The following is an 11,770-nucleotide window of genomic DNA, read 5'->3' as shown; positions in this document are numbered from 1 at the left end:
ATAGGTACATACATAAGCATGTGTGTAAAGATTCATTTACCTAATTTTTAAGTATGACATGATACTGTACCATGTATTTGTACTCGTACATTCCTGACACATACCTACAGTAGCACTGCGTCATTAATTGTATGTATATTTAGTAATATATGGTATTATTTGTATCATTGTATTATAGTTAGCACAGTGCTAAGTATTCGTTAATGTAATTATTTTTCTTTTTTTTACCTACGTTACGTATTTTATAAGTGAATTTAATTGTTTTTTTTTTTTTTAAATAATTAGTGCATGATCTAATGTGTAAATGTGCCTCGTGTGTTGTGTGATCTTTATACTCGCATTCTTATTCTTAATGTACCTATACACTTCCAGCAAAAAAGACAACATTCATTAAATATAATTCATTTATAAGTGATTTTTTTTGTTTCATTTTTAAACCATTACAATTCGAGAAAATTGATCAATATTCGAAAAAAAAGACAATAAAAAAATTCTCAAGAGACAAAAAAGAAATTATTTCTTTGAGAATACTAACAAAATTTATTGAAAATAGATTTTTAAAAAATCATCATTCAGGTTCGACTTGATTTTGAGACCCCCCCCCTCCTCAAAAAAAGACCCACAGAGGCCTTCGAGCAGACATCACAATAGAACTCCAATTCCCTATTCGCTCGTCGCGTTTTCCTCCAAAATACTAGGTACCTAGATATCTATAACTAAAAAGTACCCAATGCCTATGACGACAATCGACGATTCTTCAATATCACGCTACAAAGCGACCAGGTAAAGCGTGCGAAACCACGTGATTTGTGTTAAAAACCAGTAATTTTTTCGCTTAGAGTGTTCCCTTTGAGATTCGAGTTCGGCAATTAAAAATTTTCTCATTTGTGGGGAGGTTTTCAAATGTGTAAATTTGTACGCAGATATGGCAGTAGGTGTACTTTATGTATTATGGTTCCGCGTCATAAATCGATTTAAGCAATGATTCAACGTGTACAGTGCCTGGTGCTGCTTTAATATAGCGATTAGTCGGGTAAGTTGTAATCAAGATTTGTTCGATTAGGTAGATATGTTTTTAGTTCTACTAGAAAAGATGGTAGGTTAGGTATATTAACCTAACATGTGTTTAAGCATGTTGGATTACTTTAAGGGTTATTAATTATGCTTATCTTGCGATGAAAACAAATTAAACACATAGGTAGTTTGATGCCTTTCTTACGCTCAAAAATATACCTCTACTTCGATAATACCACTTCGAGTTTTAAAGTAGGCTACTTCATGAACCAAAAAATAAAATCAACCCGATTTTCATGACCCCCCCCCCCCCTGGATGATTTTTTATTTCTCAGAATGCAGAAACGTTTAATTTTTACACCGAAAGTACGTAGATATAGGAAGCATATTATATTTATTTTTTTATTCTATCGAATCCGACTCTACATTTAATTGATAACTGAAATGCATTAAATAAAAACGTGAGAGTAATTTCGTCATCGTTATTTTATATTATGAACGATCGATGAAGCGTTCACAGACTCAGTAGCAGCGAAAGCGTTGAAAATCGTCGCATTACGCGTGTAAAATATCCGCGAGTATTGCAGAAACCTACCTACTAATTCGTTACACTTTTTTTTTCTTTCGTACATTGGCCCAATAAAATTGAGCCTTTTTTTTTTCATTGAGTAATATACCGTTTGAGAAGTAATTAACGAGCTGGTCAAAATTTGACCATTTTATAAGTTTTTTCTCCAATTGAACCAATCTACATAGAAAAAATGCCTACCTATTTATAAGACATTGAGTTATCAGATTAGTGAATTGAAAAAATAATAATGAAATAGCTCGAGTATTTCTCTCAAATATCCTCGTCTACTCAAAAATCAATTTTTACAATCAGACCACTTGTAACGTTTTGGAGCCCCTTTTAAACTTGAGCAACTAAACAAGTATTTCTGAGGAGTGGGGGGGGGTACAATAATTTGATTTAAAAAAGTGACAAAGATTTAAAAAATTTTACAACGTTTCGTTGAAAAAAATTACTCCTTAAAAATATGGGTTTTTGTTGATTAGGTACAATAAATCGGAAGTGGGCCCCAAAATACTCAGCAGAGAAATCGAATTATCGAAAAGTGCTCAGAACAGCTACATAAATAATCATGCTACCAAAAAAGTCCCCCCCCCCCCAAAAAAAAAATAGATGGCACTATTTTTTCAATTCAAAAATGCCCCGAGAACTTTTTTTTAACAAATATTGGTACTAACTTTTTTTTTCATTATTCGAAGTTCGAAGTTTGTTGGGGTAGCCTATTTCATGTTTTTAAATTTCGACGAATTTCGAACAACTGAATTTTAAAAGCTTTTTCAATTTTCGATCTTTCAATAATTGATTTATGGAGAATTTGGGCTAACATTAGAACTTCTAACAGATTTATGGATAAATTTTGGAAACACTTTTTAATTTTCTAAGCAAAATTTTGAGGAAGCGCCGAACCTTGAATTAATTGTACTGATTGGTGACCCCTTCCATCAATTTAAGAGCAATTTTTTCGAAACCTGGCTCTAGTTCGTACCCAAGGCGATTAATATGGAAGACAACACGTACAGACAGAACAAAAGCAGGATTTTTGGCAAGAACACTTCTTCACATGTTTCATTTTCAAAACGATGAAGTGGGATGATCGCATCGAATCAGGTTAAAATTTATTCAATACAACATTTTCCAATTCAAAATTTTTATAATTACTTATTTTAAAAAAAAAAATGGAACAAAAAAGAAATACCTAATTATGAAATGAAATTTTGAAAGAAGAGATAGGTAGATAGAGATATGCAGAAAATTTATAAAAATTGAAAAATCAAAAAAATGCAGTGGAACCTGTTTTTTTTCAAATTTTTCAATTTATGGGAGGGGGAAGAGGAGGAGGAGAGGATCGAAATTTATCCAAATCGACGTGATTTCTTTCGATACAAAAACTACGAAAAAATGGGGAAAATCCAAAACTATAAAAAAGGATAAGAATCAATCAAAAAGTGAAACGTTTAAAATGAATGAAAAAAAACAATATTTCTCTGAAATGTTGGCGAAAAATCACAACTTTTTGTAATTTTGGTGGAAAGGCAGGACTTTTTTGGAGTTTTTTTTTGGGGGGGGGGGATAGAACGTTTCTCTACAATTTTGGGGAAAAGCAGAACTTTCTGGTAATTTTGGCCGAAAATAGATTTTGTTTAAAATTTTTGGGGAAAAAAGTTTGAAGATTTTTGCAAGTTTGGTAAAAAATCAGGACAAAAGCAAAAGCACAATGAAAATTGGGGGGGGGGGCAGTAAAAAAATGAAAGTAAAACTTGAGTAGATCAAAAACATAAAATTGAAATCAAAAACTGAAAAAAAATTAGTTTTATGACAAACATTTGAAAATAAAACCATAAATTGGAAATGAAAACTCTGAAAATTGAGTAGATCAAAAAAATAAAATTGAAATTAAAACATGGAATGAAACTGAAAGCTCTGAAAATGAAATCAAAAACTGAATAATGAAACCGAAAATTTTGAAAATTGAAAATAAAATTCAAAAATTGAAAATAACATTTAAAAATTGTAAATAAAACTAAAAAATGAAAATGAAATTCAAAAATTCAAAATTGAATTTAAAAACTGAAAATGAAATTACAAAAATTGAAAATTAAAGTATTAAAAAGTGAAACTAAAATTGAAGATTCTGAAAATGAATTTCAACAATTAAATAGAGAATTCTGAATATTAAAAAAACCAATATCTAACTGATTCAAATTCCTATTTTTCTCCAACAATCAATTCTTGAAATAAACGAAATCTATTTGGATTATAAAAGGCAGAAAGAGTTGAATTTTGAAACATTGTGCATAAATCAATTTTCAAGAATTTATTTTGCATTATTTTGTTGTACTTTTTCCAGTATTTATATTTTTTCAAATAAGCCAAAATTTTTTCCACCCCTAAATTTCACTCCGATTGCTTACCTATGCTTGAATGTAACGCTGCTGATTGATCATTTTCATCATTTTTTGCAATTTTTCATAAAAATTCTTCCCTAAAAAGACTTTTGATTATAATTTCTTGATTTTTTTCCGTTCTTTCAAAAATTTAGCATAAAAAGCTCTATTTCGGTAACATTAAATTCAAAAATGATAAAACCTTGAATTTTACAATAGATTTTGCAGGTATAAGCTGCTCTCATCATTGCAATCAAAACTTTTGGATCTGAATTGTAAAGAGAGTCACCTACAATTATTTTAAAACGAACAGAATAAGAAAAACACGTCACAACTCAGAAAAACTGAGTTTTTTTTTCTTTTCTTGATGATGGTAATGTTTCAAGTTTTTATGTCAATTTTGATTTTTGGACATTTTGAAATCAAAATTGTTGTTTTTTGTGTATGTTTTCCGATCCAAAATTATTACTTTATCGTAAAAACCTTCGGAAAAATTCAGGACTTTTTTCAGCCTACCCTTCCTGCCCCCCCCCCACCCCCATAAAAATATATTTTTCTTGTGCTGAAATCATCAAAATTTTCATGATTTCGAATCATAAAAGTGAATTTTTACATCTTCAAAATATTTAGCTTTCACTTTCTATACAAAATCTTTTTTGAACTTTGAATAGGTAACAAAAATAAGTTTTCTAAGTATATGCATTTTTCTGAATTCAAGATTTTTTTTTCAATTAAAATACTGGTTTTTGAGGGGTTTCTGCCCAAATAAAATCATATCACTCATTTTGAAATTCAAATCGTATTTTTTTCCAATTGTTTAAATCAAAATTGTGGTTTCTTGAGCCCTCACCCTCATTCAAGTTTAAAATCCTGATTCTGAGTGCTTTTGCTGGAGCAGGGGCAAGTTTAAAAAATAATACAGAAATCAAAATATCAGTATTTTAAAAAAAAACTGTTAAATTATACGTATCAATCTAAATTAAATTTTGGAAAAATTTGTAGAAATATCAGAAACATCAAAATAGTGGTTTCTTGAACCCTCGTTCAAGTTTAAAATCCTGATTCTGAACCAATTTCGGCGAAGCAGAAGCAAAATTCGTCTCAAAGTTTGAAAAATAACTTATGATAATGAATCAGAAAATTGAAATTCACAGTCAACTACTTTCGTACGTTTAGTCTCACCGCAATAATTTTTCTTTCGAACTCCTCTCCTCCCTCAATTTTCACCAATGTCAGTTACATCCGTTGCATAAGATTTTTTCAAACTCTAGACAAATGGAATTTTAAAATGGGCAAAAACAAAAGCACAAGATTTGACACACAAAGAAGCCATGAAATTCCATAAAAAGTCAAAGATTCTTTTCTCATTAATCGATAAAAATTTTGATACTTTCAGAGCCCAAATATTGCTCCAAACTCAATCAAATGTCATCGAAACAATTGTGGGACAGAAATCCGATGAAAATAACTTGAAAACGCACCATTTACCCATTTAATCCACTAAAGACACTCACACATCTCGAAAGGGGAAACAAACCATGCGAAGTGTGGTGGAAATATCACCTTCGAACTCTAATTTGGACTACTTAGATAACGATTCGCTAACAGAAAGTGTCACTGTTACGAGCGACTTGGAGGAAACTCAAATCAGCTCTACTTCGCCTACTCCTACAGTAGTTATCATCGATGATAACCTACTTTCATCGTATTCTTCTTTTAGCAATTCAAATGCCGGTACGTATCATGTTCGCCTGTTCGCGTATACCTACCTATTACATACCTAGTACTACATTTATATAGAAATTTGTTAATTCATTAGGTTAATTGAGGTTATCGTCTTCGTATTTATAGTTGTGTGTGTGAGACGAACCTGATCGTTTCAGGTGTGCGGTATTGTATATCGTTACGGCTGAATACCGATACTAATGATTTTGGTTTATTGTACAGACTGTTGGGACAGCTCAGGAAGTAGCGACTGTAGCGCCAAAAAGTATCCTTCGTGTGAGCTGACGAGTCGACCTTTGTATAAATCTCAATTAAAGTATTCCAATCAAAATGGCTGCAGAAGACGTAGAATGGGGCTTAGTTCCAAAGAACGTAATATTCGCAGATTGGAAAGCAACGAGAGGGAAAGAATGAGGATGCATTCGTTGAACGATGCTTTCGAAGTGAGTATAATATTATACATAGCTAATTGTGTAAATGGGCTAGTGCCTGCGATAAACCGAACGTGATTGTATTACTTCGAGTGTATGTTGATTTGCATACTTTGATTATAAAAGGCAGAAACACAAACCGACGTGATTCGAGAAATACGAATAAAATAATAATGATAAAATTCGTATTGAATCTAAAGTAAATTATAAAGATGGACTATTTGATGGAAAAAAACAACCAAAATTTCATCAAGAAAATTTTTCAACGCGATGATAATTTTTTTAGAATTCCTTCAAAGTGAATAAAATTTATCATACCCCCTCCCCTCCCCTCCCCTCCTTGAAACTCATTTTTCAAATAATACATAAATTAAATTTTTTTTAAATCAGAAATTGGTGCCTAAAATAAATAGTTTTTTGAGAAAAATTCTTACCTGATTGAAGAATTTAGCTGTTGCGAGTGAAAATGTTGAGGCCTCAGTTTCATTTGTAAAATTGACGACTTCTCGTTAGCTTTTATCGAAAATTTCTGCGAAGTAGATGAATTATATACCTGAAACATTCGAATAGAAAAATTACAGAAATTTTAATTGGTATGTAGTTAATTTTTAAAATAAAAAGAATTGTATGAACGATTAAATGGTAAAAATTATTAAATCACACAAAAATAATGCAAAATTAGTGAAAGTACGAGTACGTATGTGATAAAATACAATTAAAAGTCTAAGAATTGAAAAGAAACACGAAGAAATTGGAACAAAAATAAGACCCAAATGAGATTACAGCAGGCAGAATAGGAAAAACACATTCATGGTCAAATTTAGAAATTAAAATCAGATTATTGCAAAAAATGTTCGACAAAAAACGAAAAATGAAATTTTTTGAGTAGAAATTTTTTCAAAAAAATACTCCAAAATAATCAAAGCTTGCGATTGGGTAAGTACAGCTTTGTGGGAATGTTCTTTTCAGGTCATCTTGTGTATTTTGAACACAAGCATATTTTAGAGACCACTTTCGACATGTTTGAAAAAAATAAGATACATCTTGGAGCCCAAATTTTTCCAAAAAACGCCCAAAATTTCGAAATCTGCGATTAAGAAGCTACAATATCTTCCATTTAGGGACCCATTCAAAATTCCCATTTTTGATCCAAAAAATTTCCATTTATAGAACAAAAATTCGAAATTTTGAGGTAAAGTAAAAAAATTTCTATTGAAGCAAAATTCTCATTTTTGAGTAATAAATTCTCAATTACGAAATTGAAAACTCCCATTATGAAGCACAAACAAACCCACAGAACTTCTTACATTTGTGATAAAGCTAAAAACTACAAAACTACTCGTTTTTGGAACAGGAATTCTCATTTTGAGGGACTAAAAAAAATTAGATGCGTATTTTTGAAGCAAACAATTGTAATTTTGAGGCAAGAAATTCTCGTACTGGAAGATTAATTTTCATTTTTGGGTATTGAATTTCCAATGCGATAAAAAATTTCCATTTTTGATGCACAAACAAAAAAATGTTGTTTGGAACAAAAATTCTCATTTTTAAAACAAAAATGGGGGGAAAAGGTTTCCGTTTCCGAAATAAAAATCCCATTTTTGAAGCAAAAAAATGCTTATTTTTGGAACGAAAATTCCCACCTTTAGGAGAAAAAAAAATACGCATTATTTACGTCAAATTCTCATTTTTGAAGCAAAAATTTTCAATTTCGAAGCGAAATTTTTTTGAAAAAATTGATTCAAAAAAAAAACTTTTTTTGTATGTTTTATTTTGAATTTTGGTCTGGAAGGAGATGGAAAACACCCTATTTTTTCCTTCAGGCGTGGTCCGAGCCTTTCGGGGGGGGGGGGTATAGACCCGTTTTATTGTCCTCGATCATTTCCAAACCCCATTGTTTCCTGAAAATCATTCAAAGATGGTAATTTTTAGTAAAAAAAATCCCTAAGAGGAAAATTAATTTTCTAATCTCCAAAAAAGTCGTGCTGAGGACTCTTCCAAAATGTAAAAAAAAATCAAAAAATGGAGGGGATCAATTTATCTCAAAATTTTCCATTTTTACGATAGAATTCTTCTAAATAATCCTCTTTTCAAAAAAATAATCCACCTTATTTCCCCCCCAACTATTTTGAACTTTTGTGTAGAGCTTTTTTAAAGGGGGGGGGGGGGGGGGAGAAAAATACTCACGTAAATTGAAGTGCATAATTATTCTTCTTTTAAATTTTCAATTCTTGGATCCGAATCTCTCTAAGTAAACCCCCTGTCAAGAAGAAACCTCTCTCGCCCCCCCCCCCCCCCCAGAAATGTTCGTTCATTTGCCCGAAAAAATGAAAATTTGAATATTTGCATCCGTACGTAAAAGCATCCTTGATAAAGATTCATGACTTCTTCTAATTGAATTCATCTAGGATTAGGAACAATTTTCAAACATTTACAATTACAATAGCTTTCTATGCATCTATTGGATCAGATTTTGGTATTAATCATTCACCAAATTAGAATTTTCAAAATTTTTCAAACTCAAAATTTAAGAAAAAAATGAAATTTGGTCCCTGAAATTTGGCATTATGACAGTGCTTAATCCATTTTTGAGGCACTATTTTCGAAAAAATTTCTCGATTTTTTTCAGACACTCAAAAATTTTCTCCAAATCATTTTTTTTTCAAGAATTTATGTTGATCAAAATTCAAAATTGAGAACGCAATCGGGAAAAGTCGATCTCAATGATCTTGTCAAGTTGCATTACTGTTTTAAGGATATCTCTCCAGTCTCCTCTATGCATTTAAATTTATTCAGATTTTTTTCTTCAAAAATGTAAAGAAAACTTGAAAAAACTAATAAATGTTTTCCCTAAGATTCTTGAGGTTCATAAAGGATTGGAAAAAATTCAGGCACACATATTTTTTGGGAGGGGGCAGGGGCGTGGACGCGGCAATTTTTGAATTTTGACACAGCCATGGTCAATTTTAAGATTTTTGTTTTTCATTTCTTCATTAAGTATATTTGGTTGGTTTTATTTTTTGATTATTTTCAATTTGAAGGTCCTCACTGTACGAGTCAATTTCAAATTGAAGATCTAAAATTTTCAGAGAATTTTTGAAACTGAAAACTAACAATAAAGGAGGGGGTGGAAGAATGAAAAAATCGTCACATTAAAATATAATGAATGATTTCATCGATTAAACGACTAATGATCAAATTTTCTCCTCAGCAACTCAGAGAAGTGATTCCTCATGTAAAAATGGAACGAAAGCTGTCGAAAATCGAAACGCTCACATTGGCGAAAAACTACATTATGGCTTTAACAAATACCATTTGCGATATTCGAGGAGAAGAGAAACCATATACGTAAGTATATTAAACACCTTATACAGGTAATGCCACAAGTTACCCTTCTGTGGCGTCCAAAACCATAAACAAAGGCTTCTCATTCCCTTCCCAGCATAAAATAGCATAAACACCCAATTAAAAAAAGAACCACAGTTTACCTATGTATTTTCTATTCATAAACTATTTTATATGTATGAGGACCTCCAACTCCCACACCTTCGCATTTAATCTACTTCCTTCTTCTACGAGTATTTAACTGCCTTTATTTCTCAAATTCATATTTCACCAATATTTAACCTTCGATCAACTCAATCTTCAAATTTTATAATCTTATCTGACTCACATGACGACGCTGTTCGATGGTCAGCAACACTTCAGAAAAAAAATAGTGCTTTACCTTGGAGTCGAACTGTTTAGTGTTTACAAAGCATCGAACTCCGGTACTAGGGGAAATTCATTTACACACGAATTAGTCATTTTTGACAAAAAAAATTGTTACTACAGGTTCCTAGAAGCAGACAGTGATAACACCAAGTATAAAAATGTTACCAATATTGAAACTGATGATGATTCTACAGCATCGTTACGTCATGAAGATATTTACCATTTATTGTGATTTATTAAGGTAGAGTACCTAATGTATCCAGAAGATTATTATGTAAGTCAATACGATTTGTTATTTCGATTAATTAAAGTTTTTTATTCGTCGCAGGTGATACTTAATAGGAAGGAGCCAGACTTTTCAAAAATCTCGTATAAGGTATACAATGTTGCTGCGGTGTAAATAATTATCTATGTTGAAAAATACCTACCTATATTATTGTATAATAAGCACGAGTTTTCATGTTGTTCCTTTATTGTTGTTATTTTGTTAATGATTTTTTTTTTCATGTTTGTTTTTAAATTCTGACTTTTATGAACTTTATAGTTACTGACCCAGATTGTTATGTGTAGAAGTTGAGACAATAATTCCCTATTTTTTATTTTTTCCATTTTTAAAAAACTCGGGCTGCGGTTGGCCTCTCAATTTTCAAAAATTTGAAAAAAAATCCAACTTTGAAGAAAAATTAAAAAAAGTCGAGTTCTAACACTTCTAAAAAGTCTCTTTTGAGTAAAGTTAACTTCTCATGACGATATTGCCCCCTCCTTGGAAAACCAAGTTGGTCCTATAGAATAGTTGAAATTCGCATTAAAAAGTCATTGCTCATTTTGTGTAATTGGGTAACTGCTTGAATTAAAATGCATAAATTGTTCATTTCCGACGAATTATATGTACATGATTCAGTTGTGTTTTATTTGAAAAATCAAGCATCCCCCTCCATCAACCTCTGGAGAGGGTTGAAGACCAATCAATGGTGGTCTAATTCGTAATTGGGTGAGTATAATATTATAGACTTTGTAAAATAATTTGAGCGAAAATGAAAGATATTAAATGGTAACTCTGATTAATTTATTGGACTGACCTTTTATGAAACACTTTTGAAAATTTTCATGGGGTGACTTCGCATAAAATTCATTCATAATTAAAACTCATACCTAAAAAACGGCTGAACCGATTTCAATGAAACTTGAAATCTCACAAAGCCTACAGTATTCTTAACGAATCGTTTATTAACAAGTGGATCTGCTTTCGAACGAATTGTTTACCTACTTATATAAATTGATTCAATTCTCAGTGAATTGTTTGTGAGAGTGCTATTAATTCATTTTTAATAAGGGAATCATTCATGAACGAATTGATTAATTTTTTGAAAGAAGCATTCGCGAACGAATTGATCAATTCTATCATTTATTAACCGAAAATTATTCAATTCGTTCGAGAATGATTCAATAACTACTAATAAATTCGTTCGCGAATGATTCGCCAAAAATGATTCAATTCGTTTGTGTTTATGAACGATTCAACAAAAATTGGGTAAATGTAAGTGAATCAATTCGTTCGCGAACGAGTCACTTATACGAATCAATTCGTTCGCGAATAATTCACCAACAGTTATTCAATTCATTCGGGAATGATTCGGCAAAATTATTCAATTCGTTCGGGAATGATTCACTAAAAACTAAACTATTCAATTCATTCGTGAACGATTCACCAAAAATTGAGTAAATGTAACTGAATCAATTCGTTCGCGAACGATTCACTTGAACAAATCAATTTGTTCGCGAATGATTCTCCAAAAATGATTCAATTCGTTTCGGAATGATTCACTAAAAAATTCAATTCGTTCGCGAATAATTCAACAACTATTAATCAATTCATTCACAAATGATTCACCAAAAATTATTCAGTTTGTTCAGGAATTATTCACTAAAAA

General features: G+C 31.1%; 1 protein-coding gene across 1 annotated transcript; it reads left to right on the top strand.

Annotated features, from left to right (window-relative positions):
- Positions 1–775: 775 nt before the first annotated feature.
- LOC135837408 (protein dimmed-like) lies at positions 776–10,712 on the top strand. Its single transcript, XM_065352672.1, has 6 exons — positions 776–1,033; positions 5,366–5,703; positions 5,917–6,137; positions 9,337–9,473; positions 9,960–10,080; positions 10,168–10,712. Exons 2-5 carry the CDS (start codon positions 5,508–5,510, stop codon positions 10,069–10,071), a joined length of 666 nt encoding a protein of 221 aa, XP_065208744.1. The 5' UTR covers positions 776–1,033; positions 5,366–5,507; the 3' UTR covers positions 10,072–10,080; positions 10,168–10,712.
- The last annotated feature ends 1,058 nt before the right edge of the window (positions 10,713–11,770 follow it).

The sequence above is a fragment of the Planococcus citri genome, chromosome 1 (genome assembly GCF_950023065.1).
Source record: "Planococcus citri chromosome 1, ihPlaCitr1.1, whole genome shotgun sequence".
In the NCBI taxonomy this organism is placed as follows: Eukaryota; Metazoa; Arthropoda; class Insecta; order Hemiptera; family Pseudococcidae; genus Planococcus; species Planococcus citri.
This window is presented reverse-complemented; position numbering and strand designations above follow the sequence as displayed.

Coding starts and splice junctions, on each gene's coding strand:
- LOC135837408 (XM_065352672.1), top strand. CDS start 5,508: ATGCGAAGTGTGGTGGAAATATCACCTTCGAACTCTAATTTGGACTAC. Junction 5,704..5,916: donor TTTTAGCAATTCAAATGCCG/GTACGTATCATG, acceptor TTTATTGTACAG/ACTGTTGGGACAGCTCAGGA. Junction 9,474..9,959: donor GGAGAAGAGAAACCATATAC/GTAAGTATATTA, acceptor TTGTTACTACAG/GTTCCTAGAAGCAGACAGTG.